This window comes from Eulemur rufifrons, chromosome 4, assembly GCF_041146395.1.
Source record: "Eulemur rufifrons isolate Redbay chromosome 4, OSU_ERuf_1, whole genome shotgun sequence".
In the NCBI taxonomy this organism is placed as follows: Eukaryota; Metazoa; Chordata; class Mammalia; order Primates; family Lemuridae; genus Eulemur; species Eulemur rufifrons.
In genome coordinates this window covers 19,608,003-19,624,882 of record NC_090986.1, presented here as the reverse complement: position 1 = coordinate 19,624,882, position 16,880 = coordinate 19,608,003, and the positions used below count along the sequence as shown (strand labels likewise).

Here is a 16,880-nt window from a genome sequence, read left to right as displayed (position 1 = left end):
CCATTTAGTATGGCTGTAATTTTTTTTTTCCTCCTTCAGGTACCTCCCCAAACTTGTCTGAACTCTATTCAATGGTTTTGACTACTCACCCAAGATTGCTTACCAAGATCACTTACCTAGGTCAGGTGTCAACAGACTATGGCCTCTAGGTACAAATTTGGCCTGCCACCCTGTTTGTATAAGCAAGATTTCATTGGAATGAAGCCATTCTTATTTGTATATCAATTGTCTATGGCTGCTTTGGTGTTAAAACTATGGAATTAAGTAACTACAGCAGAGATCAGATGGTACACAAAACCTAAAATACTTAAGCCTGGCATGGTAGCTCACACCTGTAATCCCAGCACTTTGGGAGGCCAAAGTGGGAGGATTGCTTGAGGACAGGAGTTCAAAACCAGCCTGAGCAACACAGCAAGACCCTGTCTCTACAAAAAATAGAAAAATTAGCTGAGTGTGGTGGCGTACACCTATAGACCCAGCTACTCAAGAGGCTGATGCCAGTGGATCGTTTAAGCCCAGGAGTGTGAGGCCACAGTGAGCTGTGATTGAGCCACTGCACTCTAGCCTGAGCAACAGAGTGAGACCCTGTCTCTAAAGAAAAAGATAAAATAAAATATTTATTTTCTGGCCCTTCATGGAAAAAGTTTTCCTCAATAAAGTTTTCCCCACTGCTAGAATAAGCAGCTGCACAGAGCAAACCCCCAACTCCCCCACTCCATTGGGCACAGGGCTCTTGTCTGTTCAGTATCATTTTATTGAGGGTACATCCCTCCACCTCCCAAAGAAATAACTCTGAGTTCCTGGTTTCAGATGAGATGATTCTGCCTTATCCCACGACTGCGGGCCAGAGTCCTCCCTGAGACTTGTGGCAGATCTATCCTGAAAGACTGCTACCTTTAAATGTGGGTTCTCCTATGACTCTTAGCGGTGGATAAAGAAATAAAAATAACATTGAAAAAAAAATCTGGGCTCTCAACCTGTTAGGATGATGAAGGCCTCAGGTTGGCAGCAACCGTCCTGCTGCCCCACCCGACGGTTAATGCAAGCAGAGGCCAGTGAGTCCAAACCGAGAGAGACCCACAGTCTTGATTACTCTGTTTGAATCCCTAGATCAAGTTGTCAGAAGCTAGCTTCACCTCTTGCAATTTTAATCTGAAAACACAACTGTGGCCGATTTATAAATACTGGATTTCCCCGTTACACAAGGCAGTAAATTACTCTTTCTGCCTAAGCTAGTTTTGACAGGGTTTCTGTCCTAGGAAACCAAAAGGGTCCAGACAAGTATAAAAACTGGGACCAGGAATGGAAGGGGCCAGAGGAAAACTGACTGGGTAACTGGCATGGGTGAGGCCGAGGGGAAGACAGCAGGAATCCCTGTGTCTGGGAAGCTGATGAACCTTGATCCGATGAGCCTTGATCCGAAGCTGTCTTTTTGTGTGTGTGTGTGACAGAGTGAGACTCTGTTGCCTGGGCTAGAGTGCCGTGACATCAGCCTAGCTCACAGCAACCTCGAACTCTTGGGCTCAAGCAATCCTCCTGCCTCAGCCTCCCGAGTAGCTGGGACTACAGGCATGTGCCACCATGCTCGGCTAATTTTTTCTATATATTTTTAATTGTCCATATAATTTCTTTCTATTTTTTAGTAGAGACGGGGGGGGGGGGGGGGTCTCACTCTTGTTCAGGCTGGTCTCGAACTCCTGAGCTCAAATGATCCACCCGCCTTGGCCTCCCAGAGTGCTAGGATTACAGGTGTGAGCCACCGTGCCTGGCCCAGAAGCTATCTTAATTGCTGCCTCTTGTGCCTTAGGCCCCAGATCACTAACAGACTTTGGACTCGGTAGGTGCAGAGGATGAAATGTTACAACAGTGCTTCCCCATCTACAGGAAGAAGCACAGTATTTGTAAGGCACCACTGATCTAAATAGATGAGGGTGCTCCCTGCCTGAGGCAATTGGCCCGGGGCTCTAGATACTCAGGCACTGCCCTGAATTAAGGGCATGGACATCTGCCATATGTTGGGCCACAGTCCAGTGTTTAGGAAGCTCTTAGTCTGAAAAGGCTGGGCCAAGTGTGTGGGTTACTTTTGTGGCATTTAGTAAGTTGCAAGAAACAGCTTCAGCCAAGTTGGCCCATCAGGAAGCCATGCAGTCTTGGATGAAAGCCATGGAGTCTTGCTGAGGAAAGACCTTCCAGCCTGTGCCAACCATCCAAAATTGGAAGAAGTGTGTTTCTTGCAGAACACAAAAGCTGTATTAACCCTCCCAAGCTGAAGTAAGTGAGAGCAAGTCAGAGAGGTGGGTGAGCACCTGGGAAGGAAGCCTGAGACCAGGCTGGCTGGCTGGGCACGTAACACATGCAGTAGCCTGTGGCCTTGCACTTGGAAGTGCCCTGTGCTTGGTTTTAAGAGCAAGGGCTCCGCTTGTGCTGGTCTTGAAATGGTTAATACATTTTGAACAAGGGCGCTGCATTTTCATTGTGCACTGGGCCAGCCAAATTATGTAGGTCCTGCCTGGGACTCTGGAAGAGTTAGAGAACCGAATGACCCTGATCCTCCAGGCTCCTTCCTCCTCCTGCAGAGCACTCATTCCTGACAGAGGAATAATTTCCCCCATCCCCTGTCATGGGATACATTGGGGGCGGGGAGGGGGCAAGGGGCAGATGAACCCTGCCTACCACTCCAATCTGTTCATTCAGAGGCAGAGAACTACGAAGAAAGAATACAAGCAAGAGCACTAAGGGGCTCAGGGTAGGGGCTTTCAATGATAAGGTTTTAGATTCAAGAACCTATTCTCAACTGGCTTATAGCTTTGGTTTCTACTTGGTTTACAGAGTTTTATTAGAGGGCAATCACAGACTTATGATTGTTTTATCTCTAAAGCCTGTGGTTCCCAAACTGTGCCCCAAGGTGCCCTTGGGTACTGTAGAGAATTCACAGAGGAGTCATACGGTATTTTACATTTTCTAGGAAATAAAGTGGGACCAAACATCTGTCAGACACACGTTGACAGGTAGTTCAGATCATGCTTTATTCTTTTCAACGATGTCATACGCAAACAGTTGCTTATTATTTTTGGAAGTTGCTATGATACAAAACACACACACAAAAATCAATGTGGAATAAAAATGAAGGCGGTGGTGTCCAATGTGATTCTAAAGTTGGGATGTTGTATAGTGTCCAATAGGGACACATGTCTCATTAGTAATTATGATACTTAATAATGAAATTAAAATATTATTTTTAAATTTACAGTATTATTTCTTCAAATGGCTACTAAGTTATTAAGATAGAAGTGCAGGCTGAGCGCGGTGGCTCACGCCTGTAATCTTAGCACTCTGGGAGGCCGAGGCAGGAGGATCGCTCAAAGTCAGGAGTTCAAGACCAGCCTGAGCAAGAGTGAGACCCCCTCTCTACTAAAAATGGAAAGAAATTATCTGGACAGCTAAAAATATATATAGAAAAAAAATTAGCCAGGCATGGTGGCACATACCTGTAGTCCCAGCTACTCGGGAGGCTGAGGCAGAAGGATCACTTGAGCCCAGGAGTTTGAGGTTGCTGTGAGCTAGGCTGACACCGCCATGGCACTCTAGCCTGGGCAACAGAGTGAGACTCTGTCAAAAAAAAAAAAAAAAAAAAAGTTGGCTGGCAAAGTGGCTCACGCCTGTAATTCTAGCACTCTGGGAGGCCGAGGCGGGCGGATCGCTGGAGCTCAGGGGTTTGAGACCAGCCTGAGCAAGAGTGAGACCCCGTCTCTACTAAAAATAGAAAGAAATTATCTGGCCAACTAAAAATATATATAGGAAAAATTAGCCGGGCATGGTGGCGCATGCCTGCAGTCCCAGCTACTTGGGAGGCTGAGGCAGTAGGATCGCTTGAGCCCAGGAGTTTGAGGTTGCTGTGAGCTAGGCTGACGCCACGGCACTCACTCTAGCCTGGGCAACAGAGCGAGATTCTGTCTCAAAAAAAAAAAAAAAAGTTATACATATGGAAAAAGCGAGAGTGTGTGTGCACATGCGCACATGTACTGGGCAGCCTAAGTTTGGAATATTTCAGGACAGTTCTATTGGCGATCTGCCCCTCCCCCGTTCCATCATTTCACACCATTTGCATTGGACCCTCCATCACCCTGCCTTCTTGCCCTCTGGTCCCAAAAACAGACATGCACAAAGTTGAGTTCCTCCACTAGATTTGGTATATGGGCAGAAGTCGCTCTCTTCTCTCTGGGATTGCAAGGACCACACAATTGCTGTTGACACCACACCAGATGAGGATAAAGCCAAGCAGAGGTTTTAAGAGGTGAGGGGCAGAGGAAGACAGAATTCTGATCTTATCACTGAACCTGTTTTGGATTGATCCAAGCTTGATTTAGCTAAGCACAGATTTCTGTAATTGAGCTAAAATTTCCCTTTTGTGCTTATGGAGGTTCAAGCTAGGTTTTTGTCATTTGTTATTCAGAGAATTCTGACTAATAGATCTCTAACCTGGCTTCTTTAGGAAACCAAATAAAAAATAGACTGGAACAAGACTATAAGACTATATGCTTGTTCTTTTTGCAGGTGAAGTCTTGAAGATAGGGTAGTGTTTAGGTCAACATTGTCATGAGGATTTCAAGGTTGCTTAAGTTCTGTGCGTTCTGGAACTAATGTCTGCAACTCATAGGCATATTTTACCTTTGTGTGGTTACGCAATGTTTTTAAGCACATAATTCTCTGGATCTGCTTGAAGTGAAAATTAAAATCATTTTCTACAATTTGTCTTCCTTGTCAGAAAACAGGGCCAAGAGTTTTTAAAAACTGGGGCTGTAGTTCCGTGACTATAAGCTGGATGACATCACCCTTCTGGGGATGATTTCACGTGTGCCCTTTCTGGATGTGTCTGAAAGCAAACCCAGCCTCAGGAGGGAGGGAAATCCACACACACAGTGCTTGATGAGTCTTTGTACACTGAAGCCTTTATTAGCTGATTGGCAGGGTCAAGTGGCCACTGTTCAGAGGGCGACAGGCCCTGTTAATTGGCTTGTTGCCAAGCAAAATTGCACATGAGAATTTTTCTAGTGAGCCTGTTGAAGTGAGCCCTTCTAAACAGCTTGAAGTTCCCTAGTGTGTGAGCCCTTAGAACTACCATGTAGGGAATGATCAACAAAAGCCCCCTGGCCCCTTGGAGACTCAGCCCCCAGCCATCCTGGTAAATTGCACCTCCAAGTACAGTGAGACACAGGGGAGAAGGAGGCAGTGGGAGAAAGGCAGATCTTAGTTAAACAACCTTTTGTCAGAAATTACTATTTATTTATAGGCCTGCAAAATATTCTGAACTCTTTCCTGACAGATTTTGTTATGTATTCCAGATGATTTCTTCTAATTAGGAATATTTTATCAAGAAACATGGGTGAGTTGTTGCTTCTGCTCCCAGCTGTCCAGTGACTAGAGGCTCGTGCTGGGGTTTCTATGAAGAGAAAGTTTAGGGTCTTTGCCCAAGGAAATACACAGCAATGCCTGCTAGCAGATATGTGAAATATGAAGTGTGTAGAAAGGTCTGTAGGCCTGGGGAGAGGAGAGAGGAAGCTCTCATTCCTGCAGCTGAGCCTGGAAGACCCCGTTAAAGGGAACTGCCCAGAAACTCATATGCAGTGAAGGGGCTGTGTTATGGGCTGATTGTGTCTCCTCCCCCGTACCCCCAATTCATGTTGAAGTCCTAACCCCCAGGACCTCAGAATGTGACTATATTTGGAAATAGGGACTTTAAAGAGGCAATTAAGTGAAAATGAAGTCATTGGGGTGAGCCGTATCCAATATGGTTGGAGTCCTCATAAAAAGAGGAGATTAGGACACAGAAACACATGAAGACTGTGTGAACACACATGGAGAAGACAGCCATCTACATGCCAAGGAGAAGGGCTTCTGAAGAAACCAACCCTGCCAACACCTTGATCTCAGACTTCCAGCCTCCAGAACTGTGAGGAAATAAATTTCTGTTGTTTCAGCCACCTGGTTTGTGGTTCTTTTGTTATGACAGCCCTAGCAAACTAATGCAGGGTACAACCCAAAACTAACTTAGAGCGATGTCCCCATGAGAGCCTGCCCTCTGAGCTTCACACCCACAGAAGGAAACTTCATTTGCAGCATTTCTCCATGTAGCTGGAGTATTTTTCCAGGGCTTTAGCATACATTTTCTTGCCGTTGTGTCATCCAACAATGACTAGACATTCTTCCTTATACTGATCTTAATAATTTGTTTTCACCTACTAAACACGTGTAGAAATTTGTCAAGCCTTCTGTTAGTTACTTACCCAGCTACTTCTGTTTCTCTCTTTAAAGTTCACTATGTAAGTCCCTTTCTTTAATCTGTGAATTTAAATTGCTAATGCACTACTTGTCTAGCTGTTCTTTATAAAGTGGCATTTGGGGGTGTTTATCTTTTCAACTCAGAATGAGAAGTGAAGGGATTGATTGTTGAATTCTTGTTTTATGCTGCACTCTGAGCTCTGCTGAGACTACGTAAGAACTGGCTTCAGGGAAGTCAACACACTGGGGCTCTATGTCTGGAGGGGCTCTATATAGAGAAATGGAAATGTTCTTTGTGGTCCAGAATATATGCCAGAGCACAATTCATTGCTGAATTCACGTTCTTAAGTGAACACAAAAGACAAAGAGGACCACGGGATGAAAATAATTCAATGGGCTACTCAGTATCTCCATGGAGACCAGAAAATGCATAATCTCTATGGAGACCCTCAAAATCTCTCCTTCTGGAATTACAGTAGTATATGACCTGCTGTAATTACATTTTGGGGGTGGAGGGAAAGTGACAAGAGGGAGAGGCTGAGAGGATGAGACTTTTCTTTCCTTGTTGGAAATGATAGTTATTGTTAAGCTAAGTTTAATCAATTACGATATTGTAAACTTTAGTTTGGATTCTGGGAGACCAGGTCCCTAGGATGGGATAAGAGGTACCTGAGGATCTAGTGTTTATATGCCCAACAATGAACGGATGTCTGACACGTAGTTGGCATTCAAAAAACATGTGAATGAATGAATGAATGAATAGAAATGATGAGCAATTGGGCAGGATCTGAATCTGGGCTCAGGCCCTGTCAATCATTTCTGCTCTGCCCCTGGGGAATACTGGGTAATGCCTGCATAGGACCCAGCAGAACCAGTAACTCCTGTGCCGCTTCTTTCTTCTCTTTCCATTAGAATGGTGTTCAATGGTAGGAATATGGTCAAAGAAGGAAATGAAGGTCAGTTGTGGTGAGGAGATAAATGGGTATAAGGAAACGGACCAGCTAACGGATGCAAGTCACTGTGTCCAGATAAGTTACATCCTGCCGTAACCTACAAGTTCCTAGCCTCACTAACCTTGGGATACAAAATGGAATTCTGATTATTTTTTTATACCCAGAATATTATGGTCCATTGTCCCCCATCCCCTGTGGCTTATTTGTTGGAAATTAGCCCACTGTAAAGTGATTTCTCTGAGCATTTCCTATGGTGATGCCTAAGATCAGCACCCAAACATTTCTGCCCATTTGTCCTATTTCTTCCTCCTTATCTTGGTGCCATGTTATTGCCCAGACCCTGCTGACCCTAGGAGAGTACCTCTTAGCATGATGGTCTCCACTGACTTTGATCAGTGACTGAAGAAAATCATATTTAATTTCAGGGATAGCCACTCCTAAATCTTAGTATATATACTTCTAGGCTTTTCTGCACTTACACATACACACATAAAGTTACAAACACTTATGTGTCGCGTGACAACGCTTCAGTCAATAACGAACTGAATATATGACGGCGTCCCATAAGAATGTAATACTATTTTTATATTTAGATACACAAATACTTACCATTGTGTTGCATCTGCCTACAGTATTTAGTACAGTCACATGCTGTACAGGTTTGTAGCCCACCCAGGAGCAATAGACTATCCCATTTAGCCTAGGTATGTAGTAGGCTACCCCATCCAGGTTTGTGTTAAGTATACTCTATGATGTTCCCACAATGACAGAATCTCCTGAGGAAGCATTTCTCAGAATGTCACCCATTGTTAAGCGATGCATGACTGCAGATACATATATATCTCTTCATATATATAAAGTAGCTTGAGATCAGACTATACATATTTTATTATATCCTTTTTTATGAAAAATTTTTTACATTACTAAATATTGAAATACATCATTTTAAATGACTACATAGTACTCACTGTATGAATATACTATTATTTACTTAATCTGTTAGACTTTTCAGCTGTTCTCAGTTTTCCCACGATAATAAATATCACTTTATTGCATCTTTTTATATACACTCTTATGCACTTCTTGGTTGTTTTTTCTTAGGATGTGTTACTTTAGGTAGAATTCCTGGGTTAAAGAGTATGAGCATTTTAAAGATTCATGTTCTTGTTTTGCTATTCATCTCTTTATGTACCCATGTTTTAGGCACACAAAAAATTATACAAGATTGTAAGCTCCTGGGTGTCAAGGTTCATACTTTTCTTAGCTTTGTATTCACTGCATTGTCTTTGCAGTACTACTTAGGGGAGGCAAGGGCTTCTCAATTAAGTGATCAGTGTACCAGTGACAACCATGAAGGTATCCTAAAGGATTCTGGAGGACTGGAGGAAAAACGTGCATATTTCCAAAGGGAAAGAACGAAGGGATTCAGTTTTAGCATCCTACTCCTTGTCTGATACAAAACCCCCAAGAGAACTGAAGTTCTTGGAATACATTGACACCTAAGAGAATAAACACTCTTTATCTCAGTGGAGGCCTTTCGTAGTTTGTGAGCTCTTGGGGTCCACTTTGTACGCCTAACCTCGCACAGCCAAGCCGCAAAATGGGTGTCCAAGGGCATGAATGAGGTGCCAGGGTCCCCACAAACTGAGGAGCAGCAACTCTGAATCAATGGCTCCTGCTCTGTTTGCCGTCATAAATAAAATACTTCCTGGAGGCACACTGACTCAATCCATCCTTATTTCTCTCCTCTGTAGTTGGAGAGATGGCTAAAAAGGGGAGACAACTAGCGCTCTGAGCGGGTTTGGGGCTTCTGAAGCCAGTGGAAAGAGAGGGAGGGGCCCCGGGGTAAAAGTCTAGACGCGGTTTCCTTCGATTCTCTGCCCTTCCTCCTTGCCCCTCCGCACCCTGTTTCCCCCTCTCCTGAGTGGCCGCTCCCGACTTGGTGCGGAGCCCGGAGATGGTGGGGTCCAGCCCCCTCACTTTTTAACTAAGTTTTCAGCGCCACGTAGTCCAAGCGGGGCTGTTTTCAGTAGCAAAAGCACTAGGAATTAATCGCTCTCTCGTCCTCTCCCCTTTCAGTTTCCTTCTTGGGCTGGTTGGAAACTTCACCCAGACACCGAAGAAGCTCCGCCTCGGCCTTCTGGAACAGGCCCCACGCTGAGGCCCCGCCGGGCGCTCTCCCTCCCGAGGTTCCCCGACCCAGACGCAGACCCTGCCCTCGCGAGGTGGCCCAGGCCCCTTGCCCCGGGGCCCGGTGGAGGGGCTGCGGGCCTGATCGGAGGGCAGGTGGGAGCCCGCAGAGTAGGAGTCGGTGCTCACCGCACCCCCACAGCTCAGGCTCGCCTCGGCCCCGAGCCGGCCCGGCGGGCACGCAGCCAAGCCCCGGCTGGACTCGGTCCCTCCTCCCCACGCCGGGCGCCCGCCCCAGCGGAGGCCCCCTCCCTCCCGGCCGCGCCGACTGTTGGGGCGCCGGAGCGCCCGCGGGTGCCGCTGGGACCCCGGCCCGCCCGGCAGGCGGCGGCTGCGGCCTAGGGCTCCCGGGCGGCCGCCGCGTCGCCTCCCCTCCCCCTCCCGGAAGCGCGGGGCGGGGTCCCCGGCCGGGCCGCGGGGGCGGGCGCGGGGGCCGGGCCGGGGCGGGGCGCGCTCGGCGCTCACGGGCTCGGCTGGCTGTGCGCGCCCACTCCGGCTCCAGGCAGCCAGCACGAGCGGGCCCAGGCCGCCCGGCTCCAGCTGAGCAGCAGCGGCGGCAGTTCGCGCGAGGCCCCGCGCCCCTCGCAGCCCCTCCCCGGCTCCGTGCATGGAGACGCGGCCCGCCGCCCGCCGCTGAGCCCAGCCGCCCGGCCGGGACCCGCCGGGGCTGGGGTGGCCTCGGGCTCCGGCCGGCCCCGCCGCCTGAGGGCTGCGCGCGGCCAGCGGGCCTCGTCGCCCGCGCGGATCGCCGCGGCCCGGCCGTCCAGTCCCAGGAAGTGGCCGTCCTGAGCGCCATGGCTCACTCCCCGGTGCAGTCGGGCCTGCCCGGCATGCAGGTAAGCAGCAGCGGGCCCCCAGGGGAGGGATGCGCGGGCCAGGGCGGAAGCGGGCAACTTGGCGGTGTAAACACGCGCCCCCCCCCCACGCTCACCCTTCCGGGGTCGCGCCGCAGACGCGCTCCGGGTTTATCCGGGGGTCGAGGTCCAAGTCCCTAGGCTTTACTGCCCGCTCCGGCAGCCGGGGTCTGGGGGATGTGTGTGTGTGTGTGTGTGTGTGTGTGTGGGGAGCGGCCTTGGGGAACGCGGCCTGGGTCCGGATGCGGGGGTGCCGGCGCCTCGCCCTCCTCGCTCCCCTCTCCCCCAACTCCTCCTGAGCTACAGGCCCGGCGTCGGCCCTGTCCCCGGGGAGAAGTGATGGGAAGAAATGCCCTTGGAGGCCCCGCTTGGTGCCTGGGCCCTGCGTGCGGGCCGGGGCCGGGGCGGTGGGGGCGTCCAGGACTCTTCCCCAGGCCGCCCCCCCCGCCGCACCGGGCCAGCGTAGGGAGGGGAACGGGGAGCGCGCCCTGGTTCGTCCCGGGCCCGGGCGGAGGAGGCAGGGCGGGGTGGAGGAAGGTGTAACTGCGAGTTCCACTTGCAGTGCGTTTGTTAGGAGCCTTTCGTTCTGCTGCTGGCCGAGGGGAAAGTGCAAGCTCGTAAACCTTCTGGAAGAAGGAATCCATCGGACAGGGTGCGCTCGAGTGTCTCGAGCTGAGGCCGACCCGCCCGGTACCGGGACACTGGACTTTCACTTTGAGACTAGATTCGGTTTAGATGAGTTCTTTGCCAGTAAATCTCTCCGTCGATACTTCATGGCATCTTGGCCTACCAGTGACTTTTTGGAGGCTTGGGGGAGGAGTTGAATTTCAAATTGACACGAATGCTTTAAAGTTTTTCGTCATTGGGGACTGTTTTTAGCTCTTTCAAGAGTAAAACCCCCATTTTTGCCTAACTTGTAATGTTTGTGAGCCCATAAATGGTGACAAAATGATGAGAATTAAAATATCATGGTACAGTTAGAGTATGTTATTAAAGTTTTGCTTTCCCAGTTTAGCTAAGAGAGTGAACATAAGAGTTTTTAGAAAACTAAAAGTATCCAAGTGGATCATTGGTTGTTTTATAGATCTCAGCAGGCTGCTTCCCTCTGTCTTGAGAGCAGAGCAGTGACTACACCTGGGGTTTTAGGAGTCGCGATCTGCCGCTCTCTTCTGGGAATCATTCCCCTCTTTTTTAAAACCATAAAAAGAAAACTGGATTTCATTGTTCAAGTTTGACATCTAGAAAAATAGGAACTCAAAGTTACCACTTTAGTGGCAGCTAGAATTTTAGCCCAAATTTGTTTTTTAATAAAGTTAGTATCTTAAGGTAACTGGATAGATGCTTGAAGAATATTTTTTTGTTGAATCTCCTTTAAAGAGCTTTGAATTTAACACGCATTTAAAACTTCAGTTTCTGCAGACCACTAGGTAAAAATCAGATGTGGTTTTTTGGTATTTCCTAAAGCTCCTGCTTTGGTTTGAATTTAGAGGCATGTAGGTCAGAGTGAACTGGGTAAAAAAGAATTTCTGACCAGTAGAGCAAGGACCTCTTGTAATAATAGAGAAAAATGCATTTCATCAATATTTTCTTCAGTTTGAATTTTATACTGTGTTAATCAGGTTGTAATCTAGCACAAATGCCTCACTTGCATACTTGGCCTTTGTAAAAAGGGAATCAGTTTGAAAAGGTACTTAAAACCCCTCTGGCAGGTGCTGTGAAGTCAGTATCAGGTGGTCACCAGGTGATATCTGTCTCTCAATCTTTTTTTTTTTTTTTTTTGGTCTCTTTTTTTTTTTTAAAGAGTAGATCAAAATTCTTGGGAAAAGAAGATAAATTTCCTTAATAACTTTGCCTTCCAAATGTAATGTATTTCCTAGGTGGTTGTATATGGGAACTATCTGGGAACTGTTTTTATTTTGCTTTCTCAGTAGAAAAGATGACCAAACTTCCAGCTCTTGTAGTTTTAGAGGTGCAAATGTGGCTTCAGACAGTCATTCCTGTACTTAAGTACATCTACAAACTGTATGATGACAGTTTTTAATTGTGTCATTTGGGGAAGAACATTCCTTTCCCCTCTCTTCCCCCCCCCCAGTAAAGAAAAACAACAGCACATTTATTTTTTACTTGGACTTAGCAGCTGCTGCTGCCCTGGGAGTCTTCCCTAAGAGTTGCTGCTGAGGATTAAATTAAGAACACACCGACTTTTGACTGTTGTCTGATAAAACGGGAGGAGAAAAGCACGTACCTCTTCTGTGCCCTGCCCTGGTAGGCCTGGTATCCTTTCCTTTTTTTCTTATCTCCTGACCTGTGCTTAAAAGGGGTTGGCTTAAAAATTTCGAAAGATGGTAAAGTGAATTAAGGCGGCCTAGGCAAGAATGCTTAAAAAATAACAGTGAGCCAGTGAGCGAATATGTTAGTATAAACAGTTTTTCAATGTCTGGCAAATCTTTTACACTTCTTGATTCTTTCTGGCACTGCCCAAGGCATGAGTATTATTTATGCCACTTTATAGATGTGGAAACCAAGGGAGTCTAACTGGACTGACCAAGGTAAGATACTATATTATGTGGCAAATTTGTGATTGGAAACCAGGTCTTCCCTGCATTCAAGACTATACTCCTAGGCACCATGCTATATCGTTTTCTTGTTACTTTTTCAAATATGAAAGTTTATTTCATTGGAAATTGAATTTGCTGAAGAAATTACAAATACAAGATTGATATTTATTCAGTCAGCAGCCGTTATTGAACATTCATGTGCCAGGTCCTTGGTGAGGGACTGATGGCTATAAATCTGAATGAGTTACCATTTTAAATGTTTCGTGAAGATTGCTGGGGCCTTTCCTTTTTTTTCCTTCCCAGACCCCAATTTTATATTACCATAACGAGGGAGAAATAGAAATCATGAACTGAATGCGTTAACTACAAATAAACATAAAGAAATTAGGCTATATAGCTATAAGTACTCTGTCTTTCATTTAACATTTGTTGTTTCACTCAATTGAGATTAAAAGAAAAGCTTTGGGGGCTGGAGCACTGATCAGATTTGAGTTTGCATAAATTGTGATTTAAAAAGAACTAGATTTTGGTTTATAAATTTCTATTTCAGAATCTTATCAGTCACTTTTCAACTTTTCTGGAAAGTAAGAAATGTATTTTACATCAGGACCAGAAACACGTTTCAGGAGCCAGTACAAATCCTTACTACAGGTTTAGTATCCGTTATCCAGAATGGTTAGGACCAGAAGTGTTTTGGATTTTTTTTGGATTTTTGAGTATTTGCATTATGTACTTACCGGTTGAACATCAGAAACGCTTTAATGGGCATTTCCTTTAAGCATCATGCTAACGCTCAAAAAGTTTCAGATTTTGGAGCATTTTGGATTAGGGATGCTCAGCCTGTACTTGTGATGTACTGTGGTGATCTATTTTATTTAAAAAAGAGGAGCTGGTTGCACTGATTTCACTGCCCACTGGTTCATGACCTACAGTTTGAAAAAATACTAAATTAGATAAGTCACTTGTATTGCAGGACCTGGTTAATTTTGAAGTTGTTGTAAATTTAACATACTCTCATATTTGAAAGCACAGACAATTTAGAGAAATAGCTTAAAAACTTAAAAGTTTCTGCTTGTTAAATCATCCTGTCCTGTGCCTTCCTTTTCTGTTTTTCTAGCTGCTTGGAGAAACAGACCTTGGCTGAGAATGCCCCTTCGTACTGGCTAGTGAGAAGGGTGTTTAATGGCCAATTTGGGCACACTAGGAGGTTTTCTCAAGTGCTCTGCTCACCGTAGGGAACCCTGTGTGCGTTCTGGAAGTCTGGGAGATGAAACAAGCAGAAGACAGCTGCATTTAATTGTGGCTTGTGTGCTCTTGTACTTTTTCTTGTTAGTGTCACATTTGCATAGTTTCTTTGCTGCTGCTTTGGGAGATGCCTGGCCGTGTTCACCCTGTTGCCGTCTGCCTCCTGGGGGAAGGTTGGTGTGTCACATGGGTGGGCAATCAGAAGATCTGTGAGCACCTTGAGGGAAATGCTGTCCTGCCTGTGCCCTAGGAAGGTTGCAGTGAGCAAAGGCGTGTGGTTAGTAAGCAGGAGGCAGGTTCTGGTGGGCTAGACCCATCCCAGAGCTGGAGAGGCAGTGGGGGCCCAGCCCTTGGTGTGCAGGCCCAGGACGCATGGCACATCTTTTAGCAGATAAGTGTCCTGTTCTTTAGGACTCCTGCTTTCTCAGGAGTAGGTAGTGGGAGAAGGTGGAAGCGGTTGGATTCTGGGGAGTGCTGGGTGCCCCCTTAGAAGGCGTCTGAGCACTTCAGGCAAGAGGAAGCCCAGGGTAGTTAAGTGTGGGAAGCCCAGGTGTCGGCAGGACGGCCACAGTGGACTTCTTGGCAGAGTTCGCTTCATGCCTTGGTGATGTGAAGTCTCAGGGAACGTTTTATTCCTTCCATCCCCTTTGCTTTGTGACCCTTTTTGCTGCTAAATGCTGAAGAGTAATGAGGAAAATAGAGGTATTCTTCTGTTACTATTAGTTGCCTAAACAAGTTTTAATAAAATACCTATTTCAGTACTTCATGTTCCCTATTCTCTATCACCACAATGCAACAGTGGTAAGAATTTGTTTTGCTTGAAAGTGTTTTCTTTTGGGTTGTGTGTGTTTGTGTGTGTGTGGGGGGGGGGGGGGGGGTGTCAGAAAGTTTTTTAAAACTGAAGTTAATAACCTTTTGGAGAAGTCCGGGACATTTTGTTTCTAATCCCAGATCTGGGGATGTTCTTGGTAACATTTCACATAGAACCCAGTGATGTTCAAGTAGGAGTTGGTCAGACAGATTAGGTATTCTAGATTGCTGATGGGGCACAGTGTCCCTGGACAGAGTAGCTGGGCAAGTGCCAGTGGCAGTGTTGCTTTTTTGCCCTCTTACGTGATTTTGATGCTACTGTTCTGATGCGTGGAGCAGAGCTTCCTCATCTGCTGCAGGTTGGCACTGATTTCCAGATTTCAGTTTGACAGTAGTTTTTTTGAGGACCTTGGTACAAGATGCAGTGTGAGGAGTTGCTGTGGGGATGAGCCTGTTGGTGGTTGCTGCTGCTTCCTCTAAAGCCAGAGTCCAGGAATGTGCTGGGCTCTTGAGAAGTATGCCACTCAGCTCTTTATTGGGCGATTGCTCCTGTGATTCAGAGTGGCCCGTTTGGAAACTCTGTACCTTCAGGAAGTGGACCACACCCGGTCCACCCTCTGTGGCTTTTGAATGCCTTAGTGCAGTGTGATTATCACTAGTGGAATCTTGTGGCTGGGCCTAGTGTGGGAAATACATGTTGCACTGTGTTATCCCTCTGTTGCTGGGGAGAACCAGCCACTGTCCTTGGATCAGGTTGTAGCAGTCATTTCCCATAAGTCATGTTTTTGCAGTGGAAGTTATTAAAAATCTCAGTGGCACATGCTTTGGAGGGGGTGGGGGGGGTGGGGAAAGCACCTGGCTCCTGGGGATGAATATGGAGTTTCCTAGTCCTAAATGGCTTCTTGGTTTCCTAGGTTTAGATCATGGGAAATAAAATGAGATGTACCTTTGCTTGTTACAAAACATGAAGCATCGCCAATTGTGGGTTATGTGCACCCAGGGAAGGACATTGTCGACTCTAGAGACCTTCCGTTGTGTTTTCTTGATAAGCAAAAGAAACTTCCTGTTCAGCACCCTGTTGGTATATGAATAAATTGTGGGAAAAATTGAAGTTATATATTAATGCTTACCAAATATGTAAATATGTAGCTGGGTTTATCTTCCTATTTTAAGTCACTCCTCTTTTTTTTTTTTTTTTTTTTTTGAGACAGGATTCCACTCTGTTGCGCAGGCTAGAGTGCTGTGGCATCAGCCTAGCTTACAGCAACTTCAAACTCCTGGGCTCAAGCTATCGTTCTGCCTCTGCCTCCCAAGTAGCTGTGACTACAGGCATGCGCCACCATGCCTGGCTAATTTTTTCTGTATATATTTATAGTTGTCCAGCTAATTTCTTTCTATTTTTTTTTTTTTTTTTTTTTAGTAGAGATGGGGTCTTGCTCTTGCTCAGGCTGGTCTTGAACTCTGAGCTCAAACCATCTGCCTGGCCTTGGCCTCCCAGAGTGCCAGGATTACAGGCGAGGGCCATTGCGCCTGGCCCTCTTCTTGTTTTTAAAGAGAATTTTAGACGCTAAGATTTAAAAAGGACTTATGGGTGCACATTCTTTGTTTTATTTTTAATTAGGATTTTGTTTAGTTTCTATCTGAAAGTATATGGGTTAGTTTTGTAAGGTTCGTTGGGAAAGATAGCAGTTACTTGCCACTTCCCTCCATTTCTTAATCCCCAAAGGCAGCACCTTTGATCTTTCCTAGATGATTTTTTTTATTGTTGTTACTTCTTAGTTTATGAAAAACGTTAAACAACTGCTGCTTTTTTTCCCCTGGTTTCAGGCATTATTTATAGACTTGGACTCTGCAGATGAGGATTCAGTTCTCTTCTACTTGCTTCCTTCCCTCACATGTGTTCTCCTCCCTCCCCCAGCAGAGCCATATCGTAACTTTGGTCAGATCAGTGTGCACCCTGTACATTGATGTGACTGTGTGCACAGGGCATC

The 16,880-nt window shown here is 46.4% G+C and overlaps 1 protein-coding gene across 2 annotated transcripts in view; it reads left to right on the top strand.

Moving 5' to 3' along the window:
• Positions 1–10,047: 10,047 nt before the first annotated feature.
• STK24 (serine/threonine kinase 24) overlaps positions 10,048–16,880 on the top strand; it is a 110,602-nt gene continuing 103,769 nt past the window's right edge. For both annotated transcript variants that reach the window (XM_069467054.1, XM_069467053.1), the window contains exon 1: positions 10,048–10,258. In XM_069467054.1, coding sequence (XP_069323155.1) covers positions 10,217–10,258 — 42 coding nt within the window. In that variant the 5' untranslated portion in view covers positions 10,048–10,216. The remainder of the gene's footprint in view (positions 10,259–16,880) is intronic.